The 18141-nt window shown below is 47.1% G+C and overlaps 8 protein-coding genes across 8 annotated transcripts; 6 read left to right on the top strand and 2 right to left on the bottom strand.

The window, feature by feature from the left end:
• Positions 1-2052: 2052 nt before the first annotated feature.
• On the top strand, positions 2053-3371 carry N7500_003658 (PAF acetylhydrolase family protein; the record flags this gene model as incomplete). The annotated part of the gene is made up of 2 exons (XM_056674804.1): positions 2053-3052; positions 3358-3371. The coding sequence occupies 2 exons, from the start codon at positions 2053-2055 to the stop codon at positions 3369-3371; spliced, it is 1014 nt and encodes a 337-aa protein (XP_056535329.1).
• A 696-nt stretch (positions 3372-4067) lies between these two features.
• On the top strand, positions 4068-5487 carry N7500_003659 (NCBP3 domain-containing protein; the record flags this gene model as incomplete). The annotated part of the gene is made up of 2 exons (XM_056674805.1): positions 4068-4172; positions 4237-5487. The coding sequence occupies 2 exons, from the start codon at positions 4068-4070 to the stop codon at positions 5485-5487; spliced, it is 1356 nt and encodes a 451-aa protein (XP_056535330.1).
• Positions 5488-5784: 297 nt separating this feature from the next.
• Positions 5785-7316, top strand: N7500_003660 (uncharacterized protein; the record flags this gene model as incomplete). The annotated part of the gene is made up of 2 exons (XM_056674806.1): positions 5785-6043; positions 6148-7316. 2 exons carry the CDS (start codon positions 5785-5787, stop codon positions 7314-7316), a joined length of 1428 nt encoding a protein of 475 aa, XP_056535331.1.
• Positions 7317-8003: 687 nt separating this feature from the next.
• Positions 8004-8783, bottom strand: N7500_003661 (60S ribosomal protein eL29). Its single transcript, XM_056674807.1, has 4 exons — positions 8716-8783; positions 8570-8621; positions 8229-8331; positions 8004-8160 (listed from the first exon to the last, which is right to left on the bottom strand). The coding sequence occupies exons 1-4, from the start codon at positions 8720-8722 to the stop codon at positions 8125-8127; spliced, it is 198 nt and encodes a 65-aa protein (XP_056535332.1). The 5' UTR covers positions 8723-8783; the 3' UTR covers positions 8004-8124.
• A 697-nt stretch (positions 8784-9480) lies between these two features.
• On the top strand, positions 9481-10448 carry N7500_003662 (F1F0 ATP synthase subunit delta). Its single transcript, XM_056674808.1, has 6 exons — positions 9481-9664; positions 9735-9757; positions 9837-9967; positions 10055-10143; positions 10200-10289; positions 10349-10448. Exons 1-6 carry the CDS (start codon positions 9533-9535, stop codon positions 10379-10381), a joined length of 498 nt encoding a protein of 165 aa, XP_056535333.1. The 5' UTR covers positions 9481-9532; the 3' UTR covers positions 10382-10448.
• A 175-nt stretch (positions 10449-10623) lies between these two features.
• N7500_003663 (uncharacterized protein) lies at positions 10624-12261 on the top strand (the record flags this gene model as incomplete). The annotated part of the gene is made up of 2 exons (XM_056674809.1): positions 10624-11154; positions 11218-12261. 2 exons carry the CDS (start codon positions 10624-10626, stop codon positions 12259-12261), a joined length of 1575 nt encoding a protein of 524 aa, XP_056535334.1.
• A 470-nt stretch (positions 12262-12731) lies between these two features.
• N7500_003664 (uncharacterized protein) lies at positions 12732-13067 on the top strand (the record flags this gene model as incomplete). The annotated part of the gene is made up of 1 exon (XM_056674810.1): positions 12732-13067. The coding sequence occupies one exon, from the start codon at positions 12732-12734 to the stop codon at positions 13065-13067; it is 336 nt and encodes a 111-aa protein (XP_056535335.1).
• A 2485-nt stretch (positions 13068-15552) lies between these two features.
• Positions 15553-17813, bottom strand: N7500_003665 (uncharacterized protein; the record flags this gene model as incomplete). Its single annotated transcript, XM_056674811.1, has 4 exons — positions 15553-15734; positions 15822-16888; positions 16950-17306; positions 17356-17813. 4 exons carry the CDS (start codon positions 17811-17813, stop codon positions 15553-15555), a joined length of 2064 nt encoding a protein of 687 aa, XP_056535336.1.
• Positions 17814-18141: the final 328 nt, after the last annotated feature.

The following is an 18141-nucleotide window of genomic DNA, read 5'->3' on the forward strand; positions in this document are numbered from 1 at the left end:
GTTGACTCGCAAACAACGGAGTGCAGAGTGTAGAGGTTTGGATATAAATAGATTCCGAGGTACACAAATAGTCCCAACGGCAAATTGGTTTTCATGGACTTATTTAATATGATTGTACTTCTAGATTGTACATAGAATAGTCTTCTACATGGCTTATGCTTTTTTCTACTATTTTTCTGTCTACCTGAAAAACTGACGGTAGGAAAGAACATAGAATTTGAAAGACAACGGGAATATCTGACAAAAATGTCTAGAAAGACCACTATAAATACCATACAAGGTGGTAGAAGCATTATGTCAAGCAGGTAGAGATAATCCAACTTGGTGGGTAGCCCAGGAATGCTCTTCCTTCCAAACGTCCCAAAAACAGAAACCATTTCCAATCAGTCAACACTTTCCAGAATAGTCGAACCGCAAGATTTCTCTTTCTGACTCTTCTACGGCCAAAGTCCCCTCCAATCCCACGGGGATTTTGACCTCTAATATCTTGAAAAAAAATGCGAAGTACAACAATACCTAACCGCGGCATGCATGCTCTGATACCCGAAGGACACTTGCCGGAGGAACAACTGCAGAAATACGAGGGAAAATTTACCAAAGAGAGAACCTCGCCTTTGACTATAAGAGATGTGTGATCGGGAGAAATAGAGATCTACGACCTATGATAGGTCGTGCGGAAGACTGATCATAACACAATCGTCTCAAGCAACTATAAAGCCCTAAATTGCTAAATAATGGCGCGAAACTTGAATCCCTGGCAGCACAAGATGCCTGTACAAATAAGCAGCAAGAAAAGACTGACTACATCACAAACTACCAAGCTGGTAAAGTCTTACGAGCGTTCTATCACAAATATACGCAAGAAAATGCGGTCGTTCAGTGGTTCCAATTCTCGTACTTGGTGCCTGTGTTTTTTCCCCCAACCCTTAAGCAAAAGTAGGCACTAAATTCAAGCAGAAGAGCCTCATTCTGGGGTCTAATCTGATCCAATTCCTCTTCTTACATTCAGTGTCGCCTATTTTCTTCTCGTCGGTAGTCTCCCCCGCCCCACCGACGATCATGCCTTAGCTTCTAGCTTGACGCACTGGGCCTTTCTTAATAGCGATGCCGCTCAATCTAGCATCGAGTTTATGATGCGTCTCATCTAGGTGCAGAGCTACCAAGTTGTTCCAGGCCACAGCGGCATCGTGGATATCTCGTGTCGGTATTCTTGCCTTTGTCCAATGGACCCCCAGCCTCATTCGTATTCATAACATGCCGATATTCGTTCAATGCTGCATGTCCTGTCCACCTCTTCAGAGGGTACATTGCATAGCCCGGGCATCGCAAAATGATTCTCGGTTGCCTGGTCGCGAATAACGTGGGGTCCAGTTGTCGTCAGCGCCGGTCTCGCAGCGTCGGTCTCCCCAATTTCTATAGATCGAGTCGATGATTCTTCAAAAATATAGTCCAATGATATAACTCACTCACTTCTTAAGAACTGCCGAGCTTAGAAGATTTAATCCATATTGCCATGTGATTTGCAAGTACATGATCGATCTCTTGCGCAAAAATGCACCATAAATAGGCAATTACATTACTGATGCTGTGAGACGTCGTTGTTGGTATCCGTCTCCTGTAGTCATCATGCCTAGATCCTCTTGTCAGGAATGAGATGGTAGAGTAAGCGAAAGATACATCAAATTCACGCAACTATCGACTGCAGGGCTTCTTGTAAATTCACAGCGAGACATATAGACCCACCCGGTGACGGAGTGGCCGATGGCCCTATAGCGGATTAGGCATCAATTATATAGAAACCGGGTCATCTGCCAGTGTCTCGCTTTAGTTAAGTATATATACAGGATGCTCTGACTCTGGATTCCACCGATAATTCCACTACAACACCCACGTGTTCTTCATATTCATCGTCAGAGAGCCACCAAAATGATTTGGGCCATTGTATGCTCAATTAGTTTTCTGCTCATCAGCCTCGGGGAAACGGCAATCGTCCGTCTCCCTTCAAGCACCGGACCATGCGATGTCACGCTTCATGCAAGTGAACTAGTTGACATGTCTCGAACCGATCCCTATGACCCAAAAGGAGGTCAACGTTCTATCATGGTCACCACCTTTACACCCATCAATTGCGGAACTGTACCCTCGACATCTTATATCCCGAATGCAACAGCGAGGTACGAAGATGAGACTTACCAGTCTTTTGGAATACCTCCTGGAACGTTCGAATCCTTTCGTATCCAGACTCAGACACAGCAACAGCCACCGCCTTCCAGATCCCACGGAAATTACCCAGTAGTGCTATTCTCACCGGCACTGGCAACCTCAAGATTGATGTACACATTACTGCTTCAAGAAATTGCGAGTAACGGATTTGCTGTTGTCTCCGTCGACCACCCATATGATGCTAACATCGTGGAATATCCCGATGGCCGCACGGTTCTCGGCATACCCCAAGACATCGTTACCGAGTCTGTCAACGTTCGTGTCAAGGATATGTTATTTTTACTTGATCAAATGCACGACGAAAAAGTAATCAAAAACCTATTTCCTTTGTCACGGGGAGATTCGCACCTACTCTCTCTTGATCGAGTAACGATCCTTGGTCATTCCCTTGGTGGAGCAACAGCAGCGCAGGCAATACTCGTTGACAATCGGTTTGCCGGGGGTATCAATCTAGATGGTGGATTATGGGGGCCTGTCGTGGACAAAGGACTATCGAGTCCGTTCCTGCTTTTCGGTCGCTCAAACCACACCCACGCAACAGATTCCAGCTGGGCAACATTTTGGTCACATTCAAGGGGATGGAAACTTGAACTACAGCTCGCACAGTCCGAACACTATACTTTCTCTGACTTCCCAGTGCTTGTTGATGCTCTGAGTGTTTCGGACGAAGCTCGACAAATTATTCAGGCCGAGCGTATTGGGACGATAGGTGGTTTGCGGGCTAGGGATGTGATTACTTCATACATCGTGGCCACACTGCAATATTTCGTTTATGGGCAGACGTCAGAACTGCTGAGCGGCCCTTCCGCAGCATATCCCGAGGTGAAATGTGTGTCTTGCTAATCAGTTTATATGATTGGTAATTATTTGAGATTGACTCAATGTATACGAGAGTAGACGACCTCTTATGGCCTTATAATGCCTTTTCAGCGAGCTTTTCAGTAGGCTTCTCAGTAGGCTTCTCAGTTATCCTTTTCAAATATCTTGTCGAACAACCATGGCCGATAGTCCCTCGCCCTTTCTACCACTAAAGAAGTCTTGCCGTTGCAGGGCCGGTTGAAATACTGCTGTGCTCTGTTGGACTTCAGCATGCAATGGTGAATATATTAGATACACACCCTCATTATTATATAGCTTCTACCTACTAGAGTTGACTTCGAGTACCATACGTCTTGATTTTTTCTTGAGCCTATATCTTTTCTATTGCTATTAGTAGTTACTGCGTCACTCTATCAAATGATGGATTTGATTCCTATTGAAACCCTACTTTTTAAAATTTTAAAAACCTATCATTTGATTAAATGAAGGCTAAATAAATTGAGCTTGTATTAGTGGAGTGATAGGGTAGTTGTTGCAAACCGCCTTAGAGTCATACGATATATGGATTTGTATGGCAGAAAGAAACTCATATTCGCAGGCTAGACGCTCTCTGGGACAGCTATTCAGGCACTTGAGTGCCTCTGTAATCGTTGTTTAAATGTCTTGATCCTTCTGTTATACTCCATAAGCTGAGATACTTTGATGATAAAGGTGTGTGAAAGGCCAGGGTTACCATTGCTGTTCTTTGTATGTTCTTTGTTCAGATATCAACCATTGAAGCAAATAGCCCTTCCCAATTCGTCCTTAGACGTTCTCAACACGAAGCCTCTAAGACGCGGGAGGTTGATATGACTGATGTTCCCCGGAAAAAGGACGCTATTCCTTATCAGGACGGAGAGTCAAGCTACCGCGGGCACGGTTTTCACCTTACATTGCTCAGTCCTATTCCCTCAATTGTCAATTCCATTCAAACTGTTGGCTGATACCTAATTTGGACCTTCGATTCATCCAGAACAGCCCGAATCATGGCATTCAGCGGTGCCACCACAGCTCCTACCGCGGACATGGACATCGACATGGACCTTGACCTCGGACCAGAGCCCGAGCCCGAGCCCGAATCAATTCAGGTGGTGAGTACTTTCTTTTGTCTGTATATTTCTAATTGATTGCTGACTTACATGTGTCGAGTGATAGGAAACAACCACGAATGTAGAAACCACTATCGACCCCCTCACCGATGAAGCGGTTTACGAAAAAGTGCATGTTCGCGGCGTCGATGAAATGACCACAGACAATATCAAGCAATTTGCTCGCGACTGCTCTGGGCAGGAACCAGTGCGTGTTGAATGGATCGACGACACATCCGCCAATATCATCTTCTCTTCCGCCGAAATCGGCCTCCAAGCTCTCACAGCTCTCACTCAAGTCCCCGAGGAAGAGGACGCGTCTACCTTGCCACCTCTGCGTCTCCGATCAGCGAAGATCCTCTCATCTCACCCTGATTCCGTCCTCCAAGTGCGATCGGCTGTCAAGTCAGACCGCAAGCAACCACGCGCCCATGAGAAGAGTCGCTTTTACCTTATGCACCCCGAGCACGATCCCCGAGAACGCCTGCGACAAGAATTTGCAGACCGGAGAAATAGCGATGATGCAGGCGATGGGGATTATAGGCGGCGCAGATTCGACAACCGGGAGCACCGACGCCGCCGAGACCGTGACGAGGACGACCACTTCAATGCCGACATGTATGGCGATAATGTTGGCACTGAACCCGAGCGCGCTCGGCCACAACCTAGAGGTCGTGGTCAGAGGGACCTGTTCCCGGAGGATGAGGGCCGATCAAGTGGACGGCTCCGGAATCGCAGTGCGTCTCCAGGACGAGACACGCTGGAGGAAGAACTTCGAGCCGAGCGAGGTGGTCGTGAGAATACCAGGCGATTCCGTGAGCGGTCGCCCCGACACAGTCGTAGAAATAAGGACAAAGAACTTTTCTCAAGCGCGGGTGCAGGCGAGAGCGCGTCAGGAAACCGCGAGCTTTTCCCAAACAAGCCGACATCCAGCTACATCAAGAAGGAGTTGTTACCCAGCAAGCCTAGTCACCATCGTCGATCAGACGCATTCGACGCTTCTACTGCCCCAGGCACCTCTGAACACAGACGTCACAGCAATATTGAACTCTTCCCTGATTCCACCAACAATGGCGCCCGCATTCGTGGAGCAGCCACAGCCACCGAGGACCAAGGATTTGCCATCCGGGGTGGCGCGTCGAATGGCATGTCGATTAAAGGCAGGGGCGCATCGGTGCGCGAGCTGTTTCCTTCCAAGTACGACAATGTCTCCGACAATCACACCAACGCTGGCGCGAACGCTGGCAAGGAATTGTTTTCTGATACACTAGAAGGACGCGGTGGTCGTAGGCGTCGGGCAGAGGATATGTTCAGCTGAATAGACTTGGTGATATGTCGAGAACTGTGCATTTGCTTGATTGTTAGGGGGTTCATGGGAGCATGATGGATATCCGGCGTTTGCGATTGGGATGGGGAAGTCGATTGTCTGATAAAATTTTCATAATTATATATACTCTGCTCTGCTGGTGGAACACCTGCATTCTTCCGTAAAATCCGAATAATAAATTAACATAAGATGTCAACCAACCCAACATTCGTGTATCAGTTCACGGGTGTCGTGCGCCGCGACTGACCTCTCCCTAACCAAAACCTCTCTGAGGCATCAGATGCAAGCATGCCTCCTTCCAAGACAATAGATGCACTATCAAGTGCTATGGTTGCTCGGTTCCTTCGCAGCAATGACTATTCCGAGACACTCAAGGCTTTTCTCCGCGAGGCTGATCTTGCTCCCGACGTGGGGCAGACCTCGGGCGACGACACCAACAATTGGACCATCCAAAGCTTGCTCGAGGAAAAGCACACCTATGACCAAACGGTGGATTTTGAAAGATATGGGAAGGGTCCTCAACAGTCGGACTTATGGAGCGAGCCAGGTGAGTTCTATTTTGGCATGGCAATCAAAAGTCGTTGGGACTCAGCTTCACATGTCAAACTTCATTTGCGGTTGCTTTTGTTTTGTTATCTGACAGACCTTTAGCACCATCAAAACCTGCTCTCGTCCAGACACCGACATCATCGAATATCCTTTCTGCGTCGGTAGAGCAATGGCAGAAACCCTGCGAAGATGTCGATGAAGCTGCAACAGCGCAGTTTTATATCGTCTCCACAAGTGCAGACAAACAGGTCCATTTACTCGAAACAGAAGAGGGCAATGCATCGATCAAATCATTCTCGGGTCTCTCTGCTACGCCCGTTCTGTCATTTGTCTCAATCCTCCAGGGCCGGTACATCCTCATGAGCAACATGGCCGGCCAGCTGATCCTCCAGCATGGATCTCAAACGCTCGACAGCAGAAAGGATCACGCAAAGTACTCGGTGAAGGTAGTAGCCTACGAAGACAAGACAGATCCTTCCAAATGGTGGGTTGCCACCGCCGGATGGGACCAGTCCGTCAATTTGTATTGCCTCAATATCCCCGACGAAGCAAACGCCCCATCTCTCAAGATCGGTGAACCCGTGGCACTCATTAAACTCGATTCAAACCCGGAATCACTGCTGTTCGTCCCACACGTGGACACCAACGAGCTGCTCCTTCTCGTCTCGCGCAGAGACTCGACTTATATCTACTACTACAAGGTAGAAAAAGTATCGGAAGCTCGCCTCCTTGGACACCAGAACCTGGCTCCCCATTCCAATGCCTGGATTGCATTCTCGCTGTGCGATATGGCGCTCAGCCCGCATGACCCGGGTCTCCTGGCCGTAGCGACGTCGTCATTGCCCCATATGAAAGTGATCATAGTGCGCCTGTTATTCCCCAGGATGGAAGTAACACCCGCTTCAGAGGATCCAGTGACACAGGCGTCTCAAGCAATGGAAACACTGGAATTACAGAACCGTGAGGATGCTGCTATCCTTGTGCAGGCAAACACTTTTGCGCCGCAGACCGATTACTCCACACCCCAGTTAGCATGGCGGCCTAATGGGTCTGGAATTTGGGTTAATGGAGATGATGGTGTAGTTCGTGGTATCGAGACAAAGACAGGGAAGGTCATTGCTACTTTGAAGGGTGGCCATGAAGCGGGCTTTAAGGTGAGGACTGTTTGGTCGGGGTATGTCGATGTACCCCAGAAAGAGGGTGACCCGGTCCGAGAAGAATGGGTTCTTAGTGGTGGATTTGATAAAAAGTTGATTTTGTGGAAGGTATGACCTCTGTAACTATACTCAACAAGAATATATAATTGGCTGCCTATGTTTCAGATGGTCTTTCAAGCAGTCTTGTCGAATAAATATCTCTTCTCTTTGCTAGCGCTATGTATAGTAATAATAGGATGAGTTTACTTAAATCGTAGGATATAAGTATAAGCGTCAGAAACAGCGTTTCCATGTATAGCAGCTGATAGCTGGTGCTTTGACGCTCCTAGATATAATACTTTAACGTGAGACATCATGGATGTGGGTGAAAGAGAAGTAGATGTAAATGGATTGATTCGACCATGGCTAGGTATAAAACTGACTGTTACTGTTTACGGGATGTAGGCCCCCTGACTATGAACCCTGTCACGATCGAGAAGAATCAAGACAGGATATATAGCAATCGGAGACTTGGGGGTTATTCTTGGCACGTTAAGAAAAATCCTTCAGCAATCGCGCATGAGAAGAGCACGCAGCTGTACACACATATGCCGGACGGAACTGGGAAAATGGGGGAAGAGAGACTAAGCTCAAGGGCCACAACACAGACCTAAGTCGAGCCCTTGAGTCTGGAAGGAAAAGAAGAGGAATATAGCAGAAGAGACTCCGCTTGGGAAAATGGCACCGCTGTGCACATCCAATTAAGCCTGTTGATTTCTTGATATCAAGCAACTCGAGACTCGTCGCGCAAGGAATGAGCAGACACCAGGCCTTTTCGACACAGCGGACCGTCCTTGATCGTAGCACACGTTATGTTCTCTGGACCTCTTGCACGCTCGAGTTGCATTTCATGTTTCCCATTTTTTTAGACTGAGTTCATAATCTATGCGACCTCACGCTTGCCCTCCTTGCGCTCCTTCTGTTCAATGGGTCAGTATTCCGTGTCATGGGTGGTGGGTGTTGGGTTCGGGTTGTGGTAAAACGTACAAGGGCCTTCATGGTGCCGTGGAGAGCGTGACGGTGGTTGCGGCGGAACTTGGGGTCAACACCCTTGAGGGAAGGGTAACGGTTGGTCTTGGGCTTCTTGATACTGTTCGGTGAGATATATCAGCGATTCGGTTCTGGTTGAGATGGCGTGACGGATGGTGGTCGAATGCAGTAGTTCGAAGAGATTGTCCGAGCGAATATTTAAGTTGTGACCTCAAATTTATCACACCGGATAAAATCGTTCACACACAAGCGTTCTTCCACCATATTCATTGAATCGATTGAAAATGTCGGACAAGTGCAACGGTAGGGAGTTCGAGAATAATCAAGGGTGGACGTACCCGTTACGGTGAGCCTTCTGGCTGTTGTGGTGCTGAGACGCGTTCTTGGACTCTGTGGGTGAAAATCATGTCAGCGCCATCGCCTTTTTTTTTTCCTTTTTCAGTTGCAAAAGAGCAAAGGTCATGGGGTCGTGGTAAAAACGTACTGGCCATCTTGTCGGATGTTGTCGCTGATTGACGGTATGATGGATGGAGAGGAGTGGGAATAGGGACGTCAGGCCTTGGACGCTCGGCTAGGGCTCGTCCGTTTGTGGGATCTCGCTTATCGGGCGGTGTACATACTAGAGCATCACTAGATGGCTTGTTACTTGTAAGATTGTCCTAGGCAACGTCATAATATTTCGATATGGTGTTGTAATTCTATTGAATTTCAATAGGCTGTTCTAGATAATCCAAAACTTGAGTCTTCATAGTTTGCTTTGGGTAGTCCTTCAGCCCACGACTTTTTTTCCCACTTGGTTCTGCCACTCATATACACGTGATATAGCTTTTTAGCTATACCACGTGACTGATATACTTCCCCATATGCAGTCAAGTATATTTTACTCCGTACTGTCTGCGGATATCGGAGAATGCTTTATTTCAGATGCTACATAAAGCAGTAAATACAGTGCCCATGTTCAATGCATTGTGCCCGATAATCAGCGAGAATTCTCGGATCAACTTCTTCTCGGCAAAACTTCACCTTTGGATTCAGACCTCAGGCATAAAATCAGATTTTAAAAAAACCAATGGTCAAGGACCTAGACCATCAATTGAAATAATATGCTTGCACCATGTATTTTCATAAAATGTGCATATAGTGACCTTAGTAAACACAGGTCATGCTGGCCATAGTTCAGCCGTTGAATTCCCGTGCCACGTGACTAGCCGCTAGGGAACAACCGGCATTCCGACTTCGACCTTTGCAACGCAACTTCAAGAAGGATAATCCAGCCTTTGCACGTCATCCACCACTGCAAAATGAGCTCCTTCCGCTTCGCTCGCTCCGCCCTCCGGGCTCGCCCTTCTTTCCTCGGTGCTCCCGTCCAGCGCCGTGGTTACGCTGAGGCCGTCGCCGACAAGATCAAGCTGTCCCTGACTCTGCCTCACAAGGTGCGTGAACGAAGTCCGGCCGGTATCCCAACATCATAGCCTTAGTACTGACTTGACAATCGCTTGACAGACCATCTACCGCTCGACTGGCGTGTATGTTATGCTTCCACCTGGTCCACGTCGACGGTGCCTGCGCCCTTTCTCAAATACTGACCAACATTCGCGATCACAGTACCCAGGTCAACATTCCCGCCGCCTCCGGTGAGATGGGTGTCCTCGCCAACCACGTTCCCTCCATCGAGCAGCTCAAGCCCGGTCTCGTCGAGATCATTGAGGAGAGCGGCGCCACCAAGCAGTACTTCCGTACGTCCGATTCCGCCCTAAGGCATCCCGCAAATCTGGTCTTGTGTCAATTGGAATCAACCGACTAACGAAACTGTTGCTGTATAGTGTCCGGTGGCTTTGCCGTTGTCCAGCCCGACTCCCAGCTCAGCATCAACGCTGTCGAGGGTTTCGCCCTTGAGGATTTCAGCGCCGATGTAGGTTATAATCTTCGCGACGTCTTGACTTGAGCTAACCGAAATTTCTCTGTTAGTCTATCCGCGCCCAGATCGCCGAGTCCCAGAAGATTGCCAGCGGCAGCGGCAGCGAGCAGGATATCGCCGAGGCCAAGATTGAGCTTGAGGTATGAACCCGCGGTGACAAGGACTACTGGACTGACTGAACACTAACCTTTTTCGACAGGTTCTTGAGACCCTGCAGGCTCACGTCAAATAGATTTGATGTACATAACCATTATCGCCCCAACCATGAACTTGTAGAATTATAGCAATTCTCCGTTTCCCTCTAATTATACTTGCTAATCACATGGTTTCTTCCCCCTACATTCTACAAGAATAGTGGCGCGACTTTGTGATGTCTTCTCAGTGGTCTGTCAATATTCTGTTTAGATGTCTTTCTCAAAATATCCCCTAGAGGCTTTATCCGTGAAGACGACTTTTCCATGTATCAAGTGGGATATGGCCAAGGTGGGAGCGCACCTTCCGAGTTTGGAATTTGAGCAGGTGACTCGCAGCTTTCATCCCCAACAGCCATCAATCATTCAATCTTCGCCTTCAGCTAATCGTGCAGATATGGGACTCGTCAAATCTCTAAAGTCAGACCCTCTCGGTGTCCTGGATACTCGACTGGAGATGACAGACCCTCCTACAGATGGCTTCTTTTCGCCTTTCGTGCCATCGCCATTCACCGGATTTGATCGAACCAACGAAAAACGACCAGGCAGCCAGGCAGAAAATAGCTTCTTTTCATCATTTTTTGCGCCATCGCCATTCATCGCATTTGATCAAACTGAGAGAATACAGCCAGACGGCCAGATGAAGGTAAAAGCAAGCGCAAAGCAAGCTCACCGTGGCTTCGATTCCAGCCACCAATGTCCTCGATCTGAGTTGGATGTTGGAGTGGATAAGTACCACACTCTTGATGGTCTCACCGAGCCTTTGAATCCCCAAAATACACCAGCATCAAATAGTGAACGAGAGAGCATGGAGGTATAGACCGAGTCCCTTTCCTACTATAAAATGGAGAACTTACAGATGTGCTCCTCACTTTAGATGGAGGACTTCGATTTCGATTGCTTCCAAGTTTCGCCAGATGCAAGCTTGGTTCTTCAAGACGATGGAAGCGAATCTCCCAAGTCCTCAAAGTTGCGACACCTTTATGTTGGCCGTCGACAGTGGATCAAGTCTCCTGCTGCTGCTCTGGCAAATCATCACCCAGGCGTAAATGCCAGTAACTTCGAGGAATGTGACATGTCAGGTTCACCGCAGCGAAATGTTCGATTCTCTCATCCTGCGGACTCGCTATCTTCATCTTCTTTGGCGACACATCGCCCATTACCTTCCATTGAAAGAAGGGAAGATTATATTGCTTTGCATCGACAGAAGAAACAATACCGGAAATGGAAGCTCACTCGTCACGTCGACTCTCAAAAATGTTCACCATACAACATCGACACAAAACCAAGACAGTCTCTGGCAGCCCGTATTCCAAAGAACCATGATATGCGTGTATCCTCCCTTTCCAGCTTACCATATTGTGGTGGAACACGTCGAACATCGTTCTTCAGTCATGTTGGCTCAGGTGATGGTGCCCGGGAAGTGAGAGCTGGCAAGGAAGCCAGCAATGTGGGCGACACTCCTGTTGCAGATGCGTCAAAAATTGCGGGTAAAACCAAGCAGCACGCTCCCGCATTTGTTGCTGTTTCAATTTCGCTTTACAGAACCCGATCTGCGCTGAGTTCATCCACTAAGAAATCACGGAGGTACTCTTTCAAATATCAGATCACTCCAACTGATCTCCCTCAACAACCTTCTCCGCATCTCCCTATCGAAGTCGAACGCACCGCTTGCCACCCGGTCATTGATGACTTGCTGCTTCACACATGCTTTATTTGTCCTGCGCCGGCTGTGATGCTACTTTTTCGTGTTGTTTGCGCTGCAACATATCCATTGACCAACACCCGAGCCGGCGCTGTAATGCTCTACCTTGCCAGACTTTCCCTTTATCTACTGATGAAAATTGTCTTTTTTGTGCTGTCCAAATGCGGAATGCCCTGCCGCTGTCAGTGGACTTCGGACACTGGCTATTCGAATTGAATAGCTCCGGGCGCTGAGCAATTGAGGTTGAACAAGATCGAGATGACATGCGGACCAGTGAATTTCCCTCGTATTTTTGCTGAAGACAATTTCTATGCAGTATGTTCTACGAGTATCTTCTTGTGCCGCGCAAACATGTTTAGTCTGGGTCTATTTGATCCATTGTTGTAGCTAAAACCCCAGCCTTGAGTATGCATTCATCAGAGATTGATAGTGAAACAATCTCTACTCTATCCCATGCCTCTTCATGTAGACATCATATCAAGCGTAGAGCGAAGCCTAGAGCTAATGGTCTCCGCTATACTCTATTCCCCCTTGGTTTTACTTCTACTGAAACTGGATATTTCCACAATGAATGTCAGGATATGATAGTGACCTTGGCGTGTGAGCGTGTACTAGCTGAGGTCAACTGAATGACACCCCTCTCATTCGTGCCTAACAACTCTTCAACCTTCGCGGCTCAGCACAAAATGCGTTTCTCACATCGGTTCCGCGAAATAAAAGGCGCGGGAGCGACTAGCTTCAAGAAAATCCTACAATCACGGTCAGCATTAACAGACAATGTCCAAAGTAACGATGAAAACAATGAATATACCCCACAAATCGAAGAGAAGCCCAGTGCCCAGCCTCCGTCAAACAGTCTTCAAGCCACATTAGAGAAGCCAAGCGATCTCTGGGGCCGCGCAGAAAAGGCTCTGCGAGAGAATTCCAATGACGAGACGAGAAAGGTCATGAAGACATATGTGTCGATTCTAGAATCAGAGCTGGCGTTTGCGATGGCGGGGATGGCATCTTCTGATCGCTAGAAGCCGCTGTCTGATTTCACCATCAGTAGAATCCAACAGTAGACGAACACAAGGCATTGCTTTCTGGCTTTGACTATACGTCGAAATTGATCTGCCAATTCAATGTGATTGAGAAGTTGTACACGTCGCGCAAAGATGTTGTTCTTGCTGGCGCGGATAATGCCAGCAAATTTGCGACGGAGTTTGAAGCCAGTATGTTGCATCTCTACTCAGGAGTGCTGGAGTTCCAAGCTCGAACTTTGTGTCATCTTGCTAGACACCCCATCAGGAAGAGATTCAAAGAAACTTTCGAGGGTTTGTGTCCTAGACGCTCTAGATGAGTGCGAGGAGGGTGAACGTTCTCAACTTGCTCAAGCTTTGAACATATTCTATAACCAGGGGGACAATAACTCATGATTGAAATTCCCAGTCACGAGCCGGCCATACACTCATATACAACGCGAATCTCAGTATCTGAAGAACCGTGCTCCAGAAATCACCTAAGCGGCGAAGACGATATTGGGACAGAGAAGATATCCAATGAGACCAACTTAGTTATCCAGGCCCGCGTGAGGAACTGGGAGATCGTCGGCAGCTTGACAGCCACGAACGAGCGTCTCTTCGCAATAAGCTTCAGCTCTTTCCAAATCGGACGTATCTCTGGGTTACTCTCATCTTTGATGTGATTGACAACAGCATCAGCTACACGAATAACTTCTTGGCTATGATCATTCCTATCTGGGCGCTAAACAAATCTCCATGCAAGTATCTTTCCTAATATGGTAGCCGATAAAATTGTATGAATAGCTACTGCAATATCTGCTCTTCTTCTTCTCTTCGAGCTCCACACAATGAGCCGCATCTAAATGAACAATGGGGGCGATGGCAAGCTTCAGGCCCCCAGTTCTGGGAAACCCCTATCGATTATAATCTACCCATCGGCGAACGCTTTGCGCATGCAGCTATAAAGATTTTGACCTCAATGGCCGACCAGGTTGAGCTCAGTGTTTGGACTTCCCCGAAGTTATGATGCTGCATGTTATAGGACATGTGACCGAAAACCCGAACTGGGAGCACGATGTCGTTGACGAAATCGTCACCCAGTAGTATACTGATACTCTGTCTACTTGAAAACGGAACAATCTTCTAAACTGGACTGGGATGTCTACATCGATATGGTCCTTGTGGCTCCCCATATGTGGGAATAATCATGATCCTAATTTGTGGCGCAAGAAGTCTTGGCAATACTGATCAGCTTACCCTTTAAATGGACATTTTTAACAAGAAGCTACCTCGAAAAATTATACATCGGATTGTACATCTCGGATTCAGTATTCTTGCCCTCGTCTCTTTGCTACTTAATGCCATTTCTGGCGTATTATTCTCCATGGCGGTTTGGCCGAGTGGTCTAAGGCGATTGACTAGAAATCAATTCTCTTCGGAGGCGCATGTTCGAATCATGCAGCCGTCGTTCTTTTTTTGTTGTTTTGTTAACATTTGCAATACAAAAGGCGAGATTGAACGACAATGCTTGGTTGGTATCTTAGGGCAGAAGCTGGGCTGTGTCAGTGCTGCTTCCATGGAATCTTTTACTTCCCATCTCATGCTGGTTGAAAAAAAAATTGGTGGATTTTTCAGGATTTTTCATTCTTTTCCCCAGGCTTTGCTGCGGAGCAGCTTGATGCCACACCACTAATATCATTCTGGAGACTGTAAAGAAATATTGTAAGTCTTCCATCATTCTAGTGTTGCAGCAAGGAAAGTAGAAGATGTGCAGCCCGGAAACATAATTTCGATCGAGCAACTTTCTTTATATATAACTAGGGATCTTAGTCCTGTACCATATAAGGGTATTGGCTAGGTAGCTGAAGTAAGACCAAAGCACGCACTCATGTCATGGCTAAGAGTGGGCTGGGATTCATGAACTGGGGAGAAATTGAAGAGATAGTCCCAGCAAAAGTGTGATATTGAGAGGCGTACATTATCACCAGAACATTGCTTTTGCTGCTCCCGTTGTCATGGCAGTCCTCCATACTGTAAAGGCACCATCGACTTTGCCTTCATACGAGACACCATTGGTGTAAGTGTCGAATTGCGTAGACACGCTAAATGATACACGATTATGATAAGACGTGTAACAGGAAGGCGAGAAAATGTAAGAGCATCAGTAAGGTTATAGCGTGTGGTAGAAATCGAATTTATTCTTATGATTGATTACATCCATTCTATACTATATAGGTTCGAAAGGCTAGATCCATCTATCGAGGGAACTTCTTCATTTACAATAGAATTATCAAAGGCCAAAGATACTACTTATCAAAGTCTGACCTTTGGAAAGGCTACCAATAAGAAGTATGCAATTGCCGTGGCTAAACAATATTCAGTGGAGCCCTTGACCTTGAACTAAGCCTAGTCAGCCTGATGAGTAGTTCCGCCTATATAAATCCATTAGCGGTCTTAAACCATGTAGTATCATTCGGCTATTCACGAAGCGCTCGCCAAGATATTACAGCGCTTCAACTTCATTGAGTCCAAGTTTGGTCCAGCGCAAAAGTAAATCTTCAAAGCTCTCTGGTAGGGCAATCGGTATCTTCATCGCAGAGGGGGAATCGGGAGAATCTTCTTTGGCTTCGTGATCAGACTTGTCAGATGTTTTCCGCGATTGTACAAAATCTTGTAATCGAGGATCTAAGAAAAATATGGTTAGAGGTTCTAACAACAGGTCTTGACATCCAACCTATTCTTGATTGAGGGGGTAATTATAGCAAAACTCACCAAACTTTGGTCTGCTCGAGGGTGATGCAGGCGAATAAGATGGCGAAGTAGGAGAGAAAGACGGCGAAGTGGGAGAGAAGGATGGCGATATAGGAGAATAAGCAGGCGAGGCAGGGGAATACGTAGGCGAGGCAGGGGAATACGCAGGCGAGGCAGGGGAGTAAGCTGCAGGTGAATGGAGTGCAGAAGACTGATCAGGCTCCCAGATAGGATCAGGCAACGGTGTGCCAATGGCATTGCTCGCTCGATCTACACTTGCAGGCGCGGCTTCCAGGTGATGCGTTTCGACTGCTAGCCGGGCCCGAGAATAGTCATAGCCATGATGAACTGGTCTTTGATTCGGGGAGGCGGCGTTGGTGAGTGTTTGGGACTCATTCGGCGCAATCGGTGGACTGGGCTTGTGTTCGAGAACCTCTGTGCGCTTATAGCCAGAGTCACCAGAAGCGTTTTTCTCATCAGAGAAATATTGAGCCTTCTGCTTCCGCCTACTTATGAGTAAATCGGGCTCCTTACAGGAGATACAATCCGGGTTTGGAATGTTCTTCTTGCCGGAGTCTCGGATGCTTTCTGTAGGATATGTCTCGACAGAAGCGACTTTAAGCGTCGTTTGTCGGGAGATTGGTGTAAGAGGATCGAGGTTGGGTGAAGGAAGGTTGGAAAAGATCCCTCGCACAAATAGCTTCAATGGAGCGCCAGGGGCTGATTTTATCGAACAATAAGACGTCAGATCGGTATCACTCATGGGTTCTTCGTTTTTGGGTTGACCAGGCTCAGCGAGGAAGATTTGCGCACTAACCCAGTCGGAAATCCCAAGATTCTGACAGATCATTGCACGTAAAGCCTCAACCGAAGGGAGGTCGGATATCTCAACTAGACGGAAATTTAAGCCATCTGTGGTCACAAAAACCCACTTCATTGACTTTGCCGCCGATGATGCGATAGGTGTTGAGATCAGATGCTGTGTTTGATGCTGGGTTGCAGTTTGTGATGAAACTTTCTTTGGCGCCGGTTTATCAACATGATCCGAAGTGTGAGCTGTTGGAATTTTCGATTCATCTTCCTCGCTACTATTAAAATTAGCCTATTCCTCCATCATATAAGTGCCGAGATATAGATAGCAACACATACACTAGCAGTGATTTGTCGAAACGATGGAGAACAGAATGACCATGAGTGAGTTGAAATCGAATGATTTCGTTGTCATGTATGCTCAAAACACCTTTCCTTATCCTTGAACAGCGGCTGTCCTCGAGTTTTGATTTGCAGGATTCAATTTCTTGCAGCATTTTGTAGATCAAGGCATTGTACTCATTTACCTCGGTGAACTCGCCTTCATGGGCATTGTCTGTCATTTTTGAGTCAAGTATCTGCTGAGCCTGTTGATAGGTCGGTAGAGAGCTGTTTCCACGATCTTTTTCAATTTGTTTTTCTTGTAACAGTGTTTCTATCAAAGCACGTTGCTCTTGGTCATTCGGCAGATCGTGGCTATCATTGATTTAGAAATAGCTTGTCTAGGATTCAAGTTTGAACTCACTTGCGAACCTTCCCAGCAAACATAATGACATTGAGCAGGAGGAGCATTGTTGACCTGAGCCTGTCTAAGTCGGCTTTCAAGGGATCCAGGCTCGGTTCTAGCAGAACTAGCTTAAATTTCCCCGTGACTTGTTGTAGCCGGGTTTTGCTAGACTGATCATTCATATCGACAACTTTTCCAATTTGTCGAAGCACACCGCGACACTGCACTAAAACACATTGCAGGGTTTGAAATGCCTCATCCGAGCAAAGCTCAGATGCTTTCTCTCCTTTCAAATTATCACCTAGCTCACGCAAAATGGCACTGACAAGTGCGACTTCGTTTGACAAGAGCTGTATAGTTTCGTTGGCATTTTTTATTCGTCGGTAAAATGAGAATAACTTGACGGATAGAGAAGTGCCCAGGTCTGCGACCTGTATGATACTGGCTGCAATACCGATGATCTCAATGCCAGACATGGTATACCTAGGAGATGAAGAAAATCCCAAGAGAGGCGGTTGATTGGACTTGGCGCATTAGCGCAGTGTTAGCGCGTCAAACCACGTGAGGGCATCTTGATGTAGTGGCAGCCAATGCTTTAGATAAACTATCCTCTGGATGAGGCCCTAGGAATGTACATCTGGCGGAAAGGGTGAGTTGTTTCTTGTCTATAACATCGAACCAGTCTCATCCTGATCAATATGAATTAGGCCATGCCCCCGCTCATTATTCTACATTGTATAACCTCTGTCGTTAGAAATTGGATTCGAGTATCATTTTATCATCTTTACTTATAATTTAATGCAA

Source organism: Penicillium coprophilum, assembly GCF_028826855.1.
Source record: "Penicillium coprophilum strain IBT 35676 chromosome Unknown utg000002l_segment0_segment1, whole genome shotgun sequence".
Taxonomy (NCBI): domain Eukaryota; kingdom Fungi; phylum Ascomycota; class Eurotiomycetes; order Eurotiales; family Aspergillaceae; genus Penicillium; species Penicillium coprophilum.